Consider the following 19,760-nt stretch of genomic DNA (forward strand, 5'->3'; position numbering starts at 1 on the left):
AGATTTTTTTTGTGGCCATTTAAATAATTTATTTATTTATTTTCTTTAACTCAACTTTGTCAAAATTCGTATAATAATAATAATATAATAATTAAGTGTGAGTCACATTGGAATATATATATTCTTTTTTTTTTTTTTTTTTTTTTTTTTTTTNTTTTTTTTTTTTTTTTTTTTTTGTCAAGATTAGCATGAGCATTCATTGATCCCTGCATTAATTCCTTTTCTCGATCTTGATTGGCGTAGAAATTCAGGACCTATGGTCCTAGTTGAATCGGAGAGAACAAAATTCATACCGGTGTCATATAATTACATAGTTGAGTGAGATACCACAGGATTACGTACCACATGAGCAGGTCCCAACAAAATCTTTATATAGCCTCTTCGATTTCTCGATAAGGAGAAATATTATGACCGGTTCGAATAATATGCGTAAGAAATAAAAAATTGACTCAAATATCATAAATTTAAATCTTATACTCTTCAACTTTAGATGCTAATAATTATTAAACATCTCGATGACTCAAAACCTCTTCAACATTTCCTTCGAATCAATGGTAGATTTCGGCGACTTCACGTCTCTCGAAGCCAAAAAGATTTTATTTAATATGAAAATATTAAATTAAGGATAAACTTATTTACCATTTATATATTTTAATGTGTTTTAATTAGTTTTTGGAATATGACAATAAAATGTAAACTTATTTACCAAAAAAAAAAAAAAAAACTTTTAATAAAATGTCATTTTATATTTTAAAATAAAGTAAAAATGACATCATATATTTTTTTTATTAATAAATCAAATCTTCAAACTCCATTATTAACTAAACCATGAAAATAAATTTAGTACGTAATTAATTAATAATTAATAAAAGTTAAGTAAATTTATAATCTCATCTTACTTGAAATCACCTTCATCTAAAAGGTTATTAATTATTGTTTTGTTAAATGGATAGAACAAAAAAAAATACGGGCAATTTACTAATTTAGGAAAAGTTCAAGGAGTCCGACCTAAATTCGGCAGGGATATAAAACCTTTCGTAGTACCACAAACCCAAAATATTTGCACCTTCATTAGAGAAACCCGTCGGGCTGCTAGGGTTTTTTTCGATACGTGCATCGTTCGTTCCGATCGGTTCGTATGTTCTTCTGAATTCGTTTTTTTTTATCGGTTTTCTTGTTTGCTTCAAGTAGATTCTCATCTTAAATTATATATATTTTTTTAACCAAGCGTTTGATTGTCTGTAGATCGGAGGATTATTAACCTTAGGGCAATGCTATATTTTATGTAATTGAATTCTGGAGTCGGCATTTGTTGAACGGTTTCTTTGGAGATGTTATACTTGTTTGTTTGTTTTTAAATATTTTTAGGAGTATAATATGTGAATTAGTGTATCGAAGTGTCTTTATGTTCTTTAATGGACTATGTTACGTTAATGATCGTGCATTTCTTTTTCGGTAACTTGTTGGATTCTCTGTTGATTAACAGGTTTCTTGAAAAGCTATGTCTCGTGTATATGTTGGGAATTTGGATCCAAGGGTCTCTGAGCGCGAGCTTGAAGATGAATTTCGCGTGTTTGGAGTTATTCGAAGGTGTGGTATATTTAACTTCGTGGCCAACTGTTTGGTTCTTCTTCCTGCAATCTGTTTCTGCTGGATTCTGAAGACGATTGCTAATTGTTAGACATCATCTGCTAGACAAGACAATACGTATTATTTGGTTAATTATTGAAATCTAGCCTAAGTTCATAGCTATACGTGGCAATAAATTCTTACCAGCCCCTATATTTGGCTTGGCGCCATTAATTTTATGAGTTAAAGAATTCCTAGTATTAACTTAAGTCCTGTTTCACAGGACCGTCGTTATCAATAGGTGTATTTGATTTCTCTGCCATTTTATCTTACCAAGTTTTATAAGTTTGTTGACACTACCTATTCATAATCTGATGTACATTCAGGGTTAAACCATTCATAGGGGAAAAGGGAATCCCACTTTCTCGGTGTTTGGACTAGTTAAACATTTCTTTAATCTATTTTAATCATTTGGTTATTCAATTTTCAAATGTTGTGTTTCAGCGTATGGGTTGCACGGAGACCCCCAGGTTATGCGTTTATAGATTTTGATGATACCAGAGATGCACGGGATGCAATCCATGAATTGGATGGTATGTATGGGCCTTTCTGCTTTTTGTATTGCTTTTTTTATATTGGTATATGGTGTTGTATTTGGATGCACTTATCATTTTTATAGTCATTGGTGCGTTGTTTCACACACTTCTTAACTATGACATTAAATAATGGTTTCAGTAACTGATTCATTCTGTTTCTCCTCCCCGCTTTTTCTTACAACTAGTTGATGCATGTGTGTCCTTTGAATAAGTGAGAACCAAGTTTAAGCTCATAAGGGCTTTTCAGCTTCAAACAAGCCATCTTATCCACTATGGTTTCTTTATTCACTGATGAGGATCTGCCATGGTTTTATGTCTAATATTTTATTTATAAACTTTTGGCACCCCTTCACTTTAGTATATACATTTAGCTGGATCTCCTATGATTTTATTGCTCTTTGTTCTTCAGTATATTGTAAAAGCAACTTTCTTTTTTATGATATGTTAATGGGTTGTTAGCTTTGCCTTCATATTTGTGCTCGAACCTGTTTAGCAATGTTTTGCTTATATTTCCTTGTTGAATGACAATTCATAACAATCAAACTATTTTTGTTCATTGTGATTTCCATGATTTTGCTGAATGATGGTTGATATTATTTTAGTTTTTTGTTCATGCATTTTCACTAAACTAGGGTTTTGTTCTGATTCATTCGTAACTAATATTTTCAATTCTGAATCAGGGAAGAATGGCTGGAGAGTTGAGCTTTCTCACAATTCTAGAGGTGGTGGTGGAGGCCGTGGAGGGGGCCGTGGTCGTTCTGGCGGCGGTTCTGATCTGAAATGCTATGAGTGTGGTGAGCCTGGCCATTTTGCTCGTGAGTGCCGTTTACGTGGTGGTGGTGGCGGTGGAGGTGGTGGTGCTGGAAGAAGACGTAGCCGCAGTCCTCGATACCGCCGGAGTCCAAGTTATGGTCGCAGGTTTGAACATGGAGGCCAAATCTTGCATTTATAGCTTTTATTTTATTTGTTTTTAGAACGTATCAAATTAGTTTTTATTCCCAGTTTTCTGCATTTGGATTTTGTTAATAGTTCCCTTTGATATTATATATGCTCTGGGGTTTTTGACCTCTTTAATTTCTTTTCAGGAGTTACAGCCCCCATGGAAGATCTCCAAGACGCCGCAGCTTGTCACCTCGTGGGCGTAGCTATAGCAAATCACCTCCCTACCGTGGTAGAGAGGAGCTACCTTATGCCAATGGGTAAGGCTCTTTAAAATATTTTCTTTGGTAGATTTAATTCCTTCTCCATGAACTTGTCTGTCTGGTCTGCTTGCTATAGCTACAGCAAAATATGTTCTCCAACTTTAGGCATTCATTGTTCTGTAATATTTAGGATGCAGGTTTTTTGGTGTGGGTTTTAACTGAGAATTTGTTTGCTATACTGTATTGTCAGTTTCTTTTTCCTTTTGTTTCCCTATCGGTGGTAGATGCTTTAGTTAGTTTTTCTTTGCTACATAATTGTGTGAAGGACCTTCATTGTGCACCAAATTTGCAGTAAGTCTTACTGCATGCTCATACAGATGTTCTCTTTTCCAAGCATTAATTTGTTTTAATTATATTCATTGTTCTGATTTGTTCACTGTTTAAATTTTGTACAGAAATGGCATAAAGGACCGTCGTCGGAGCAGGAGCTGAGGACCACTGACTTCTCAACCTGCCTTAGTTTACACAGGATGTTTAAAGGATTACTCCGGTTCTATGTGTTTTTAGTGCTTGGACTTCGTAACAGACCATTTTAAATCGGGCGACGCCCTCAGCCTCTACTTTTGAGTTTGGATAAGTCCTTTCTATCTACTGTTTGAATTGTTTTTCTTTTTGTCCTTCAGTATAGTTGTAGGAATCTATATACTAAAATGTCATTAGTTCATATTTATTTTTGATAATGTTATTAAAGCAAATGTCTTGAAGGGCACTGCTAAAGATGTATATGTTTTTTTTTTCTTGTTGAGGTGTCGTCTCGTACTGCTTCACTGCTTTTCTGCTTCTAGTCGTCTGCTTCTGCTTCTGCTTCTGCTTCACTGCTTTTGTGCTTCTGCTTCTGCTTCTGCTTCACTGCTTTTGTGCTTCTGCCCTATCCTTGGATTTCGTTCTACACTGCCCATCTCTGGGATCTTCAATTTGAAAGGTTGTAGGTCCCAGCCGGCTACAACTGTAGATGCCTACTATTTGATTGAAACTCTGCGGTTGTGTTGCATGCTCTCATAATGTTTATGGGATTCCTTTTTAATTAACTTGAAGCATGAGGAACGACGTCAAATGCTTCTGGCAGGTACATGAAACTGTTCTACAGAAGTTTGGGTTGGGATTGTTTTAGAAAATCAAATTTTAGGCATATTTGCATAGCATTCTTTTCTTCATGCCATTTGCATCACATTAGGAGGATGTTATTCCTTATCAATTATTATCATATGATCTTTTTCTCTGTATATATAATGGTGTGGTTTAGGACGTTTGCATTTACAAAGTATGGTTAGGTGAGGGGTGTGATTAATTAAGCCTAGGAGTCATATTCTTTTGAAATTTTAATTTATTTTTTTTATACGTGTTAATTTTCTTCTCCCTTGATTGCAATTGCTTGTACGGTGGGTCGGTTGCTACGCCGTGCTCTCTTGGCGACATCTTTAAGTGAACTGTCTCAAGATGAGCAACTTCTTCCCAGCTGAATGCTAGTGGGAGTTATCTTCCCTGCACGTAAGTGGTATTTTCCTGCTGTTGGTCAATACCATTTTCCATGATTCTTTATATTATTGCGTTGGTGTTCATTTCTCATCTGCTTGAAAGCCCCACTTCTCTCAAAGAGAAACATATAAGTTCCCGTGGGTTGTCATCAGAAGTCGCCATGCCTGCCAATTGATCCTTCATCTTAGTTTGCGGCTGCTAGGTCTTTCTGCCTACATAATTATCTCACGGTCTATGTAATTAAGATATGTATTTTGCTTCGCCGAATATGCATCACAATTGAACTTATAGGTTTGTCGGAATAGCTCTCGACCGATAGGGAGAGGGGCACTGAAATCGTTCCTATTGGGTAATTTGGACTCAGATTGGTAGGGCTGTTTCTGAATGTCCATCTTATATGAAAATGTTGATTTTGATATATTCCGACATGTTGATATTGATTGATAAGCCCATTCTATTTATGGAGCTCATACAGGCATTATTAAAATTTGTATGGTAGATTTATTGGACAGGAGATAATAGGGATTATTATCTTTTAAAGTTCGTGTTAAACAGGGTATTAATTAGTTTATGGAGCTTCAATATTTTGTCTGACATTTCTTAGAATTTATTAATCTATTTCACATAAATATTATATTATATACAAAATTCAATCTATTGTTAATACAAAAATAAAAATTTAAGAATATATTTTTTACTTTTAAATGTCGTGGAAACGTTCTTTAACTTCTTAGGATGTAATGATGTGTGAGAGTTTTTCCAGATGGATATTCTCTAGGAAGTTAGAACAAACAAGCCTGGTCCACTGGAAACCTAAGCTTTTGACCTGAAAATCCATGTTATGTCCCAACTTGCCGACTTGAAGTCAATAGATAGTGGCAAAGGACAAAGGTTTTAAATAAAAAAGGGCCATACAGTGACAATCCACCAACCAGTGACAATAGCAGTAGCAAGCACCATCCACAATCAGTACAAAATTGAAAAGAAAAATTTAAGAACAAAGAATCAGAGCATATGGGCAGAGTAGATCCTAATAAGGATTTATAAGCATTTAGCCTTCTTCTCATCATCTTTGCCTGCCGACACTACCTTTGTCCTTTGTGCTACCACATTCTAGTACATGTAGAAGAGAAAAATATGATATATATTGATAAATTGGATGAAACAGTACATTTACAGTGAACTTTGTTGTCTTACATGTCCTCAAAATCAGGAGGCTACAACAACAAAGGCAGCTTGATTCAAACTGGATAGTTTGGTTCGGTTCGGTTCCTGTGGACGACGGGGTATTGGAAATTCCGTAACTACACCCAAGAAAGAATTAATGGTGACTGGGATACTAAAGGATAACTTATTTGCATAATAAACACTTAAAAAACTGCTGAAAAGGCTTATGAATGATAACAATCACAGATGCTGTATGAGAGTATGTAAGGGAAGAATGAAGGAGGTGACTAGTGAGTATGATGAAAGGTGGTCCAAAAGAAAGAAGACTCCGATATCGACTGTTTTGTTCAATTTGAGGTCGGTCGGGTTCAGCATCTTTGATTCCCAAGGATTAAATTCCTTCCGTCTGTTTATCCACCTTGATCTTGGATTCATTTGTGTGAAAAGTCAGCTCATTTGCTCTCCAATTAGATCAAGACCTACAAGGAGGAAGGTCACACCTTGGAACATCAAGAAGTAGAAGTGGACTCCTTGTGCAGCCAAGAGACTCCTGAGTGAGGCTAAGAGTAAAAGAAACGCGAGCGCTAGCTCTTTTCGATATAACTTGTTTACTTTTTTGACAGGTGCAGAGACGACTTCTTTGCGTTCTTTTAAGTGGGTCAACTCAGAAATCTCGCTCTCAGAAGCGCCTCTATATATCTGCGCTTGATTCGTTATCTTAGAGTCCCTTTCGGCAGCAGCCAGTAAGTCGGATTCGGAGGATCTGCCAGCCTTTTTAGTCACAATCCACTCATAAGAGCTACCTAACTGGAATAAGCCAGACACCATGGCATTGAATTTGGTTACGGACATGGTGTTTTCAAAAAGAAGGTAGGGGACAATAAAAGGAAATGATTTGGGGGATGGAAGAATGTTGAGTAACGACATGAAGACGGGCACGTAACAGATCACCCATACAGGAAGCTCGGCTTCTGGTACGAACATGGTTAGAGGAAGAATTATGCAGAACAACGTGAAGGAATAGAATGGAAGGATAAGCTTCCTTAATAGAAAGAACAATAGTATCAAATTTGCCTTCTTCCATGCTGATATCTGCATTATTGAAGATTTGAGGCATCATCTCTTCATCGTAATGCAACGGCGAGGCAACTAATAGTTAAAGTATCTGAACCCGAACGTAAAGACCGTACCTTAGAACTTATGACTGCTGGAAGGGACAACCTGAATAGTTGCATAGGACCAGAATGCCAACGATGTTGCTGCTTCCTATAAGCTTCATAGGACTCAGGAACTTCACAAAGGACCTGAATTTTACATTCAAAAAGTTCTTAATGTTTAGATTATACGAAAACAAGCATAATCGACTGTCTTAATACAGACCGATCGACATTTGATAATTGAAGTTTCTTCAAGCTAATGAAGTGATAGATTCAATGACCTTAACGTCGTTTAGAAATACGAATTTCCAGCCGTTAAGATGGGCTCTCACAGCTATGTCCATATCCTCTACTGTCGTTCTTTCAAGCCACCCTCCGGACTCCTCGAGCGCCTTAATCCTCCAAACACCAGCTGTGCCATTGAAACCAAAGAAATTAAGGAACACCCCATTGACCTGCTGTTCTACCTCAAAGTGGAAACACAAGTTAATGTTTTGAAGGCGTGTCAACAAGTTTTCGTCCCGGTTCACAAACGACCATCTGGCCTGGACCAAACCTAGCTCTGGGTTATCCTGCAAAGAAAAACGAAAGGGACGGGAAAATTAACAAAAGTTACATAAACAAAGAACAGGGGGAAAAACTGTTTTTCGTTGTTTCGACCTTGAAATGGGGGACGGTCAGCTTAAGAAAATCCGGGTTAGGTTGAAAGTCGGCGTCGAAAATTGCAACAAACTCATAGTCTCTAACATAATCACAACTCATTGCAGATTTCAAATTCCCAGCTTTATATCCCGTTCTTACTAATCGATGGCGATAGACTATGTTCACCCCCTTATGGCTCCATTTAGCAACCTCAGCCTTAATTAACAGTTGGATGCTCTCATCATCAGAATCATCAAGAACTTGAATGAGTAAATGGTCCCTTGGCCAATCAATCTGACAGACTGCAGAGATAGACTGCTCGTAAACCTGCATGAAATGGTCACAAAACCAGTTATATTTGGAATCTAACTTAATCTTCTCAAACTTCAATTGCCAATTATAAAACATATAATAGCAACTTCAACTGTAACAGTCCAAGCCGACCGCTAGCAGATATTGTCCGCTTTGACCTGTTACATATCGCCTTCAGTCTCACGGTTTTAAAACGCATCTATTAGGGAAAGATTTCCACACTCTTACAAGGAATGCTTCCTTCCCCACTCCAACCGACGTGAGATCTCACAATCCACCCCCTTGGGGGGCCAGCGTCCTCGCTAGCACACCGCCCAGTGTCTGCCTCTGATACCGTTTGTAACAGCCCAAGACCACTGTTGGTAGATATTGTCCGTTTTGGCCTGCTACGTATCGCCATCAGCATCACGGTTTTAGAATCCATCTGTTAGGGAGAGGTTTCCACACCCTTACAAGGAATGCTTTGTTTCCCTCTCCAACCGATGTGAGATCTCACATCAACATAGTAGGAGCACGTATTATAATCTCACTTGTTTTTTATGCCTGTTTGGTGCCTCAGTTATTTAGATATCTATGCTTTCACATGCTGTGTTCACTTTCCCTCTCTCCTACCATAATCAAATCTATGAAAAGCTAAACGATTATGAAGTATCCTGAACCCAGAATCATGGCATACTAAAACAGAGAAACAAAGAGGAAATCGATCGAAACGAGTATTACCTCCCGTTCGTTGCACATGGGAATTTGAACAAGAACCATTGGATACTTGTATCCACCTCCCTCCACATCATCCGACCTGAAGGGATCCCCTTCAATCTTGGGTTCAATTCTCTTGTACTTTATCCATAGGCAACCAAAACAAAGGATCATACGATCCACCGATTGGATAAGGAACAGAACGATGCAAAATTTAGAGAGTGTTTGAATGAGAGGAGCAATGTACTCTGCTCTACAAGTTAACCAAGCAACATAGAGTGAATGAAGCAATCCTTGCAACTCAGAAGCCTGAGGAATATGCAGATTAGAATGCTGAAAATAATGCCAGCCTTTGAAATAAGCAAGCATTTCAAAAGCAAGAATCCCAATGGAAGTTACTAAGAAAACTCTAATAACTCCAAACAGTAACCTCCCTCTTCCCAGCTTCCCGCCTTCAATGGCGATTCCTTGCCGGTAGATCAGCCTCTTCTTGATTGTTCCCAACAATGTCCAGAGAACTGTAACAAGCCAAGCTATGCAACCGACGGCTCGATTGGCCTTTAGAAGAAGAATCCACGTGACCTGCTTGGTATTTTTGCCTCTACTTTTCTCCACCGGCCGGAATGCGGCGTCGGGACCGTCGATCTCCACGACGGAGAAGTTAGGCTTCTCCATCGTCACAACAACCGGAGTTCCTTTTTGAGGATCTTTCTCTTTTCCCCACCGACACAGAAACCCCAATCTAGGAGCCATCCCCTAAACGATCTAAAGCAAAACAAACGAATCCAAATCTCCAAGACGAGAAAAACAAAAACAAAAAACAAAAATCACAGAAGCTCCTAGCAAAACCTCATTTCGAAGCCAACAAAACGTTCAATCGATGATCATTCCATCAATGTAGCAGAGAATAAGAAGAGAGAGTGAGAGGCTGATTTGTAATGAATTGAACGCTCTAAAATCCAACGTGGGGGAAGAAACCACATTATGAGGAAAGGTATCAGCAGCTTCATGTGGGGTATTGGTCACGTAATAGCCTTTTTTAACAGCTCAAGAACTTTGATATCACAGTGAAATGGCGATGAAGCGTATGGATTAACTAAGCGAAACAGTGGAGAAGATGAAGAAAATTTGACCAAATGAAGACGAAATATATTGACCTACTTGGATTCTTGAATTGGAAGGCGAAAAACATGGATCTTCTCCTTTGATTTACAGAACGTGAAGAACCCGACTGTCAAAATCAGGTCTCACCTGTTTATCCAACGTCCAGACGGATTCGATCATGGCGCCGGTTCAGATTTCTCTCTCTTCCACCGCATTTCTTTAATCACACTGAAAGATCTCACCATAATTGGAGATGGAAAATAAGTGTTCTTTGTACCTATATAAACTTCTTTCTAAAAGCAGCTATTAGCAGTGAGCTTAGGTTATTACCAGTTGTATTAGAATTAGATATTGGATAGTGTGTCAGCAAAGATGCTAGCTTCCATAGAGTGGATTGTGAGTTCTCACGTCGACTGTAGAGGAGAACGAAACATTCGTTATAATGCGTGGAAACCTTTCTATAATAGAGACATTTTAAACAGATGGTAATAAGTAACTAGTCAATGCTGACAATATTTGCTGAATCATTCTTAAAAAGGGTCTCCCTAATAGATGCATTTTAAAATCGTGGAACGGACGACGATATCCACCGAGGTGCTTTCATTTTCCAACGCTCGGATTTTACTTCTTAAATTTGAGAAAATTGTTTATTTAGCTTCTTAATTTTTTATTACTATAGCTTAATGAAAATGAGGGGAGGCATTCCTTTATTATTATTTTTATTATTTTTTAAATAAAAAATTTTATATTTGGTTTTTACCGTACAGAATCTTAAAGAATATTCGTTCATTTTTGTAAATAAATGCTAAAGTATGAAAATAATTTTTGAGTTTAAGTCGTTATCCAAAAAATGACTATAAGAATTAAATTTTCAATTATTTATTTATTTATTTAAATTTTTTTAAACAAAAATTTATTCAAATTTGTGTATTTTAAAAAAAAATAATACTCAAACTAAATTTTAAATTTTTAAAAGATAAAACATTAATTACCTTAAATGTTTACCATCAAATTAGAAAAATATGTAATATTTTATATAAATACCTTTTAACTCGTATCGATCTCAACTAACGTGGGATCTCACAATCCACCCTATTAGGATCTAGCGTTCTCGCTGGCACTCGGTGTCTGCCTCTAATACCCTATCTGTAACCGTCAAAATCTACCTCTAATAGATATTGTATGTGTTGGCCTATTATGTATCGCCGTCAATCTCACCATTTTAATACATGTTTGGTAGGGAGAAGTTTCCACACTTTTATAATACTTCATTCCAATCTCCACCAAGATATCATAATCCACCCCATTAGGGGCCCAATGTACTCGTTGGCATAACGCTTGGCGTATGACTCTAATACCACTGTAACAGTCAAAGTCTACTTCTAGTAGATATTGTCCGCTTTATCTTGTTACGTACCATTATCAGTTTCATGATTATAAAACGCATCTATTAGAAAGAGATTTTCACACCCTTAGTTTTGTTGTCCTCTCCAATTAACGTGAAAATCTCACAATATTTTTAATTAACGTGGATTATATTTTAAGCATCTTATAAGGTAAATAAAAAAAAAAAAAAAATAAAAAAATTTATGGTTAAAGTATGAAGGTATGTGTATTATGGGTGTGGTTGAGTAATATTGTCCATATTTTTGTAGGTATTTGAGGAGATCTGTACTTCCACAACATGTGATGAGAAACATCCCACATAGGGTTGGAGGGTACACTCTCACCCAACTCTTAGCTGGACAACTAGGTGATACTATTTTTTTTTAATATTGTAATGGGTCTCGTTTAAAAAACAGAAACTGAAACAAAATGATTATCGAGTCAAACTCAAAATCTTTACTTGAGCTATACGAACCGTGCAAATTCTCTCTCAGGAAACGAATGAAGCTATTCTAAATGACTGGTAACTAGTGTTTATAAACCCATGATCATTCCCTAAATTAGTCGATGTGGGACTTCCATCATCCAACACCTCCCCTCGAACAAAGTGCGCCTCCCCTTAATCGAGGCTCGACTCCTTTGGAGTCTTAGGAGTCTTGCGCCTCCCCTTAATCGAGGCTCGACTCCTAAGGAGTCTTAGGAGTCTTAGTCATTTTTACTGTTTATGACTGTCTTCGAGGAGGGGCGGCTCCTTTTCTTTAGGAGTTCTTTGTAAGGAGTCTTAGGAGTCTTAGTCATTTTTACTGTATATGACTATCTTCAAGGAGGGGCGGCTCCTTTTCTTTAGGAGTTCTTTGTAAGGAGTCTTAGGAGTCTTAGTCATTTTTACTGTTTATGACTGTCTTCGAGGAGGGGCGGCTCATTTTCTTTAGGAATTCTTTGTAAGGAGTCTTAGGAGTCTTAGTCATTTTTACTGTTTATGACTGTCTTCGAGGAGGGGCGGCTCCTTTTCTTTAGGAGTTCTTTGTTCGATATTTGAGGATTTACCAATGCCTCCCCTTAATCGAGGCAAAGGAGTCTTAGGAGTCTTAGTCATTTTTACTGTTTATGACTGTCTTCGAGGAGGGGCGGCTCCTTTTCTTTAGGAGTTCGGAGGGGCGGTTCCTTTTCTTTAGGAGTTCTTTTGTGATGTCCCACATTGGTTGGTGTGGAAACCTTCCCCGAGGAGGGGCGGCTCCTTTTCTTTAGGAGTTCTTTTGTGATGTCCCACATTGGTTGGTGTGGAAACCTTCCCCTAGCAGACGCGTTTTAAAGCCTTGAGGGGAAGCCCGAAAGGGAAAGCCCAAAGAAGACAATATCTGCTAGCAGTGGATCTGGGTCGTTACATCTTTGTTCGATATTCTCTGATACCATGTTAGACGAACACGACTCTCCACAATGGTATGATATTGTCCACTTTGAGTATAAGCTCTCATGGCTTTGCTTGGGGAAGTCACTTATAACCCCATGATCATTCCCTAAATTAGTCGATCTGGGACTTCCATCATCCAACAAAATGAAGCTACTTTTTACATTAATTACAGTATCAAAACATCAATAGCTTGTAACAACGGGTTTGAAAATATTTAATTATTATATATAAAATAACACGCTATTATATATCAAATATGTAATTTGAAAGATGTTATATTAGAGAAGTTTTTTCTTTTTTTGTTAGTATAATTCCAAAAAATTTAAAAACTTATAATCGTTGAATGAATTAATTTAAATAATTCATGAGTTGTTATTATTGAACTTCCGTATCCTATCAAATCACGAATTTAAGAAAATGATGTACTCGAAAAATAAAAATTTTTTTTTTTTTTTTTTTTTTAGGTTTATAAATGATAGATAAGTCTGTTCACGTGAAGAAGGACGTCGCAAGTTTCTTTCACGTGTTTTTTCCGTGAATAAAAAATATATTATTCAAATTTTAAAAGTTTGGACATACATTTTTTAAATAAAATATAAAAATTTTATGAATATTTTATTAATTTAACCAAAGGATAGGGCCAAAAAAGTAATTTAATTTAATTATTATTATTATTATTTTTTGAACTCTATAATTTCTTAGCTAATAAAGCTTTTAAATACGACAGCGTTTTCCGGTGGTGATTATTAATTACAGAACAGGACTAGACGATATATCTACCCAAAGGAGAGTTTAATATGGAAAATAGTTTAATAATTTCTGTTGTTTAGGCATTTATGGGTAAATAATTATAGCTAGAGGTCTCAGGTCTAAGAGATGGTGGGGGCAATATCGGGTTAATAAAAGAAATGACGCACGTGACAGCGAAATAACAAATGCAAATAGTACACACACAGCACGTGCCTTTTAAGACTTAATGTAGGCGATCGATCGATCGATCGATCGTCCCCAACATCGCCACATGATTCCCATCTCACAAGTTTCATCCAAAACGAGTGGCTTTGTTGCCATCGTTTAGGGCACTCCTAAAGATCTTTGCACGGAGTGAGTCCTGTTAGAATTGGTCAATCCATTAGAATAGCTTGAAGTTAGTCATGCCATAAGAATAGGCTTACTTCGTTAGTTTCCTATGAAATCGGATCTATTAGTTAATCTTTTGCCAATATAAATAGAATATGTCCTCAATAGTGTGAGGCACAGTTTTGCATAAACTTGATAAGTCCCACTCGATTACGCTCGTATTATTTATTAAGTTAAATTAATAAAAATATCTTTAAATTTTTTACTTAGTAAAAAATATCATTTAATATGGGATGAAAACAGTTAATATTTTATTTCAAAAATATATTTGAACTTTTAAAATAGTTTATTAATTTATTTTAAAATTTTTAAAAAACACCCATATTTTATTTTTAAAACTTAAAAAATATTTTTATCAATTTTAAAATAATATTAAAACATTCATAGATAATTTACGAACGGTTAAAAGACGATTTTCGTTTATATATTGACGGTAATATATTTTTAAATTTTTTTTTTGTCAATTAAGCTGAAAAATTATATATCGGGACACGACTAAGATAATAAGTTAATCTAAAAAAAATGTAGAAAAAAGAAAATCGACAGTTTATTTAAATTTAAATAATGTAATGATTCTTGCCTTGAGCGATTAAAAAGAACACGGCGAGGAATTGGAAAACTTTTACCCATAAGACTGTCCCAAGGGAACCTTAAGATATAAAAATCTTGGACATAATAATATGGTGATTCTTGCCTTGGAGCGATTAAAAAAAAACACGGCGAGGAATTGGAAAACTTTTACCTATAAGACTGTCTGAAGGGCAATGGGTTTGGAATCTCAGCCGACAGGATTTCACTTTGGCAGTTGAAAGTGAAACATAGAGCCTCCTAATTTCAAGTTCTGTCTAAAGGGTTGAATATAAATTTTATGCTTATTTTTATTTAGTATTTTATTTTTCAGATTTTACATTTTTTAAACTAAATATTTAATTTTTTAGTAAATTTTTAAAAATAAAAAATTGTAAATAAATGAGTTACCAATTGGGGTCTAAATGTTTAAATTTGTGTATCTTTAATAATTGAATATCATTAATTTTTCATTTTGTCTATAAATTTTAAATTTATGACGTATTTTAAAATTTTATAATAATTGATCTATTAGATATGAAATCATATCATTTGAATCCATAAACTTTCAAAACTGCGTTTGGTAGACTGTGAATTTTTTATTTCTAATTTAATGTGTCGTCGATATATTTGATTTTTTTTTAAATAACTTTGACTACCCTATATAAAACTGGCTCTTATGCCTTAAATAACTCTTCACTTATAATTTTGTGTTTAATAAATCAATAAATTTTAGAAGATAATGAATTAAAAATTATAAACTCGTTAATACAAAATTGACAAAATTAATTGTAACTCGAGTAATCTGCTAAATACTTTTGAAATTTTAAAGATCAGATAGATTTTGAAAATTAGCGACTAAATTTGTAACGTACAGTAAATAATTGTCGGTGAGATATATGATATTTTTGTACTCTTTGTTTATAAGAAGTAAAAGAAATATGATCAGACACAAACAGCTCTACACGAAACTCCTCAGTTTTGGTAACAAATATTAGGTGAAAATATATATTTTGCATCATATCTCTCACCATATTTCTTTTTAATTAAAGTTATGGACCCAAGCAGCATGTGATGATGGATACCCTTAAAATCTTTCATAATTAACATTATTTATTTCATTTTTGTCTATATATCCGTAAAAATTGATCAATAGCTGATCCGAGCACAACTTAATAGATAAAGATACCAGTTCATAACTCAAAAAAAGAAAATATCTACCAATATCCGTTCATATCACGAACCTGATTCTCTTGTTTATGGGTTCCTACCTTTTTCTTTCATTCATATTTGTCGACTTTTACACATTTCTAATTATTTATTTATTTATTTTTGTAAAAAATGGTAATACATGCACATGTTATGCTTATGAACTTAGATACAAATGTGTGATAACGAAGACAAGGAAATGTCACATTGAATCTGCTTTTGCCAAACAAGACATGCCTTTGAGTTCTATCAAGTACAGATTTAAGGAGAAATTCCACAAATAATGGAGTGAGCCAACTGTTGTAGGACGAAATTCACTATCCAATTTACCAGAGGAATCAATCTTAAAGAAACAAATCTAGTTTCATATCGTCGTCTTATCCGCTTAGAAAACGATTCTTAAGATCAAAACTAAATACACAATTCAACGGGTCGAGTCCGATGGCTAATGACCTAAGCATGGTGAATAAATTCAGCAAAACTTAGAAGTAAACAGAAAAAAGTTGGTATCTTACATGTTTCAAACTATGGGGTCACTCCTAGTAATAAATTGATCCGTTTCTTTTCACTTTGTTGTGGCCCTTGCACTCATAGAAGTGTGGTAATTGGTACTTCTTTGCTTCCTGTAAGAAGTATAAACATCATCATATTGACTATCCTCGTTTGGATTGGCCGATGCTCCGAGTCCTAACCTTCCTGAGCCTTTTCGATCTACGCTTCCATCAGCATAAGCACCCGTCTCTGGGTCAACCTGAAGGTTGGGAGGAGGAGGAATGCAAGCTCCACCCTTACGCACGGGCGGTTCTCTATCGTACTCATAATCGTCATCTTTGGAATCAGAACTCATGGGTCCTTCTGAGGGATTAACCTCACCAATCTCTTTAAAGAACTTAGACACTCTCTCAAGAACTTCAGAGGGAGATATATTGGATGGAGGAATCATAGTTGGGATATCCAAAGGGCTCATGGGAGAATATGGGACTCCACTTCCAATCTGCATTTTTCTCACCATTCCAGGGATAAGACCAGGTGGGAACAAAGGATATGGTGGCAATTTTTCACCCACAGCAGCAGGCTGTGGTGGCATTAATTGGGCATTGGGCTGTTGGATTGGTGGTTGTACAGAAGTTGGCAAGGGAATGGAGCTTACAAAAGCAGCAGTGGGTATTGCACTTGGTAGAAATTGCTGTGGCGTCACGGATCTTGGCAGCGTTTGGCCTGCGGGAACAGTCTTATCGGGGTGCTCTTGATCGGGAAAACTTGGAATGGCACCTTGCCTGTCAGATTGCCACTGGTGCACGGTAAGGTTATTTGTATGCGACGTCAATCCTGCGTGGCACCAAGAAGAAGTTTAACAAAGATTATAGCCATGTTACCTGAAAACATCATTATCTTACAATAGTACTCTGCAAATGCACAGAGAAAATAAGAGACAAAAATGCGAGAGAGGCCCACCGGCAGCTGAATCTACTGAAGCTGGTGTCTCTTTTGGATGCCCCGGCAAAGCTTTTGTTGGTATCCCATTAATCATTTCACCCTCGAGTGTGTTAATAGTATTCTGATCATAAATCTCCTTGGACGCCCAGAACTGTACCAACTTCTGTAATTTCAACTGGCTTTCCTCCTTCATTTGAGGGTTGTGATATACTCTTGCAAGCATGGAACCTAAAACTGGTTCGAATGCTAGAGCTTCATTATCAAGGTCCTTTGCGTTGATTCTTCGCATCATGCTGCAAAATTTGGAAGAAAATTTAATGGGGAAAAAACTCACCCTTCGAATAATTATGTTGTAGTACTGCTATCAGATTAGTTTGTCAACACGAATGATGATTTATTGAATAGAACTTCTATCAGAACAAAAAAACCATCAACTGAATGTGATCAGGAAACGAAGGAATTAACTTGAATACAATCAATGCACTTCATTAATATTGACGCACTCATTCAAGAACCATTAAAGTAGAACATAGAACAATGTGATTCTATTTAAGGAGCAAGAAAGGAGAGAACATCCCTCACTAAAGGAGCAGTTACTTTGCAAAAGTTCTAAGAAAATAAAGAAAGATGTACATGGTATTCAACAACAATCATGAACTGCAGCATGCTAAATGCACTAACCCAAGAAATTGTAAATTTGAAATAACAATAACGAAAGCAATCATATGGTAGCGTACCTCTCAAAAAGAATGTCATTGACAAGGTATATTATATGAAGTTGCTTCTCAGAATCATCTATGTTAAATACCATGTCTCTAAGTGCCTCGGCCATGGCNAAAAAAAAAAAAAAAAAAAAAAAGAGATAAAATGACATGGCCCTAAAACCCTAATGGAGTGGCGCGAGAGCGGCTGCTTGACTTAATCCCAAAAACCCCATTTTTGGCGCCTCNTGGCTGGAGCAAAAGGAGACCGCTGCATGAACCAAGTTTTAGCTCCTTTAATTGATTCTTTAGCACCAGTGAGATTACTAAGCACATTGTTGAGCTCCAAAGCAACATCAGAAGGAAGAGGTCCAGAAAGCCCTTTAAAAGATTTTGAAGATTGATCGTAATCCGACCGACCAGGAACTCCAAAAGCCTGTTGATGGTGCTGCTGCTGCTCGTAGAAAGAAGCAAAAGAAGTTTGATGCATTTGAGGACCCCCAATTATTGATGCAGAAGCATTCAATGGAGGAGCATTAAGGGGAGATGGACTTGTCATAGGATTTGGATGAGGGTGCAACATGGGCATGGATGAAGATGGAAAGGGAGGGTTGAAGGGTCCTCCAAGGTGGGGGCGAGTCATTAGCCAAAGCTTATAACGGTAGTAACCGTGCCCCTCCCCACCAAAGAGAAAGCCATATGCTGGGTTGTCCTGTTGCTTTTCACGTATCATGGATTCAAATTCAGGGCCATTCTTTATGATATACTCCACAAGTTTGTCTATCCGTTTTTGGAGCTCAGGGTCTGAAGGAGGTGGAACTGGTGGAGGAGCAGAATCATAGGGACCATGGAAAGGTGAATGACCCATGGGAGGGGGTAAATGCGGAGCAAAAGCTGGTGGTGGCTGCTGCTGTTGAAGATGAAGAAGGTGGGGGTGGGGTGGATGATGCGGGTGGGGCTGTGGCTGCTGCTGCTGCTGCATAGGGTGGTGATAAGGGAACTGTTGCATAGCAGGATGCGGCGGTAGGAAAGGAGGACCCGGAACAGATGGAGGAAATTGTTGATGTTGGCCATGAAATCCAAATGGCTGCTGCTGTTGCAGATTAGTTGCCTGTCTCTGCTGTTGGGCATAAGCCATAGCAGAAGCAGCTGCATAATCTTGAGACTGCCGATCCATTAGCTATCGATAATTCTATATCAGTTATCAGCTGGATAACAATCTCCACAAAATCTTCACTCTGCAGGCACAAATTTCGCAAAGAAACAAATCCTTAATCATCCTCCAAGCAATCAAAAGCTATAATTTCGCAAAGAAACAGATCATTAATCATCCTCCAAACAATCAAAAGCTACAATTTCCTCCCATCCCCATTTCTTATCATCAAACAACTCCAAATTGAAAGTAAGTATTAACAAACTACATTTGACTTACTCCTGAGAGTTCAAAAGTAAAATCCTAAAAAACAAGCATACACAAACCGCTTAGCTTGCAGTACTTTCGCACATCATTTACAGAACATTGCGAACAAAAATCCTATAATTTCTCTGTATCTTTTTCATCAAAATCTCAGCTACATAACGGAAATTCGTCCATAACAGAAAAAGAAAAAAAGAAAAATTGCTTAGTGCCAGAACATATCTACACTAACCAGCGTCGTCTTTCACACAAGCCTCCAAGCTGCTTCGCACTCTCTCTTCGTTCTTGCAATTCCACGACGACTCCGACGAGCTCGGCGCCGGTCGCCGCTGTAATTTCCGGTCTTCGAAATGGATCCTTAGGGCTTCAAGCGAACCTGCGATAAACGCATCCGCCCCGGTCCCGACTCTGAAATCGAACTAGGGAATTGATGCATTATTTTCTTTATTTTTCTATTTACTGTTTGTTATTTTAATTTAATTAAACTTCTATGATTTCTTTATTAATTTATTTTAGATTTTATCCAAATAAATATGTGCCCTTTAATAATTAATTTGTTTCTTACAATTGC

The 19,760-nt window shown here is 36.7% G+C and overlaps 3 protein-coding genes across 6 annotated transcripts; 1 reads left to right on the forward strand and 2 right to left on the reverse strand.

Annotated features, from left to right (window-relative positions):
- The first annotated feature begins 1,031 nt into the window (after positions 1–1,031).
- Positions 1,032–5,290, forward strand: LOC111797163 (serine/arginine-rich splicing factor RSZ22A). 3 transcript variants are annotated; one of them, XR_002815489.1, is made up of 7 exons: positions 1,032–1,132; positions 1,487–1,590; positions 2,074–2,162; positions 2,846–3,083; positions 3,251–3,364; positions 3,763–4,433; positions 4,791–5,290. XR_002815489.1 is itself a non-coding variant. In XM_023680094.1 (6 exons), exons 2-6 carry the CDS (start codon positions 1,502–1,504, stop codon positions 3,797–3,799), a joined length of 567 nt encoding a protein of 188 aa, XP_023535862.1. In that variant the 5' UTR covers positions 1,032–1,132; positions 1,487–1,501; the 3' UTR covers positions 3,800–5,290. The 3 variants fall into 3 exon arrangements, 2 of the variants coding, with proteins under 2 accessions (XP_023535862.1, XP_023535863.1); XM_023680094.1 differs by having other exon boundaries at positions 3,763–5,290; XM_023680095.1 differs by having other exon boundaries at positions 1,078–1,136; positions 3,763–5,290.
- Positions 5,291–5,966: 676 nt separating this feature from the next.
- LOC111797210 (probable xyloglucan glycosyltransferase 5) lies at positions 5,967–10,145 on the reverse strand. The gene is made up of 5 exons (XM_023680161.1): positions 8,842–10,145; positions 7,828–8,136; positions 7,449–7,739; positions 7,201–7,314; positions 5,967–7,102 (listed from the first exon to the last, which is right to left on the reverse strand). The coding sequence occupies exons 1-5, from the start codon at positions 9,568–9,570 to the stop codon at positions 6,458–6,460; spliced, it is 2,088 nt and encodes a 695-aa protein (XP_023535929.1). The 5' UTR covers positions 9,571–10,145; the 3' UTR covers positions 5,967–6,457.
- Positions 10,146–15,923: 5,778 nt separating this feature from the next.
- LOC111797721 (calcium homeostasis endoplasmic reticulum protein) lies at positions 15,924–19,627 on the reverse strand. Of its 2 annotated transcripts, none has more exons than XM_023680829.1 (5): positions 19,422–19,627; positions 18,026–19,010; positions 17,809–17,906; positions 17,090–17,364; positions 15,924–16,963 (listed from the first exon to the last, which is right to left on the reverse strand). In XM_023680829.1, exons 2-5 carry the CDS (start codon positions 18,947–18,949, stop codon positions 16,200–16,202), a joined length of 2,061 nt encoding a protein of 686 aa, XP_023536597.1. In that variant the 5' UTR covers positions 18,950–19,010; positions 19,422–19,627; the 3' UTR covers positions 15,924–16,199. The 2 variants fall into 2 exon arrangements, with proteins under 2 accessions (XP_023536597.1, XP_023536598.1); XM_023680830.1 differs by having other exon boundaries at positions 17,809–17,902; positions 18,022–19,010.
- Positions 19,628–19,760: the final 133 nt, after the last annotated feature.

The sequence above is a fragment of the Cucurbita pepo genome, chromosome LG06, assembly GCF_002806865.2.
Source record: "Cucurbita pepo subsp. pepo cultivar mu-cu-16 chromosome LG06, ASM280686v2, whole genome shotgun sequence".
Lineage (NCBI taxonomy): Eukaryota > Viridiplantae > Streptophyta > Magnoliopsida > Cucurbitales > Cucurbitaceae > Cucurbita > Cucurbita pepo.

Coding starts and splice junctions, on each gene's coding strand:
- LOC111797163 (XM_023680094.1), top strand. CDS start 1,502: ATGTCTCGTGTATATGTTGGGAATTTGGATCCAAGGGTCTCTGAGCGC. Junction 1,591..2,073: donor GTGTTTGGAGTTATTCGAAG/GTGTGGTATATT, acceptor GTTGTGTTTCAG/CGTATGGGTTGCACGGAGAC. Junction 3,365..3,762: donor GAGCTACCTTATGCCAATGG/GTAAGGCTCTTT, acceptor AATTTTGTACAG/AAATGGCATAAAGGACCGTC.
- LOC111797210 (XM_023680161.1), bottom strand. CDS start 9,570: ATGGCTCCTAGATTGGGGTTTCTGTGTCGGTGGGGAAAAGAGAAAGAT. Junction 8,137..8,841: donor CCATGTGCAACGAACGGGAG/GTAATACTCGTT, acceptor CATTTCATGCAG/GTTTACGAGCAGTCTATCTC. Junction 7,315..7,448: donor TATTTCTAAACGACGTTAAG/GTCATTGAATCT, acceptor TGTAAAATTCAG/GTCCTTTGTGAAGTTCCTGA.
- LOC111797721 (XM_023680829.1), bottom strand. CDS start 18,949: ATGGATCGGCAGTCTCAAGATTATGCAGCTGCTTCTGCTATGGCTTAT. Junction 17,365..17,808: donor AATGACATTCTTTTTGAGAG/GTACGCTACCAT, acceptor CAAATTTTGCAG/CATGATGCGAAGAATCAACG. Junction 16,964..17,089: donor TTCAGTAGATTCAGCTGCCG/GTGGGCCTCTCT, acceptor GGTGCCACGCAG/GATTGACGTCGCATACAAAT.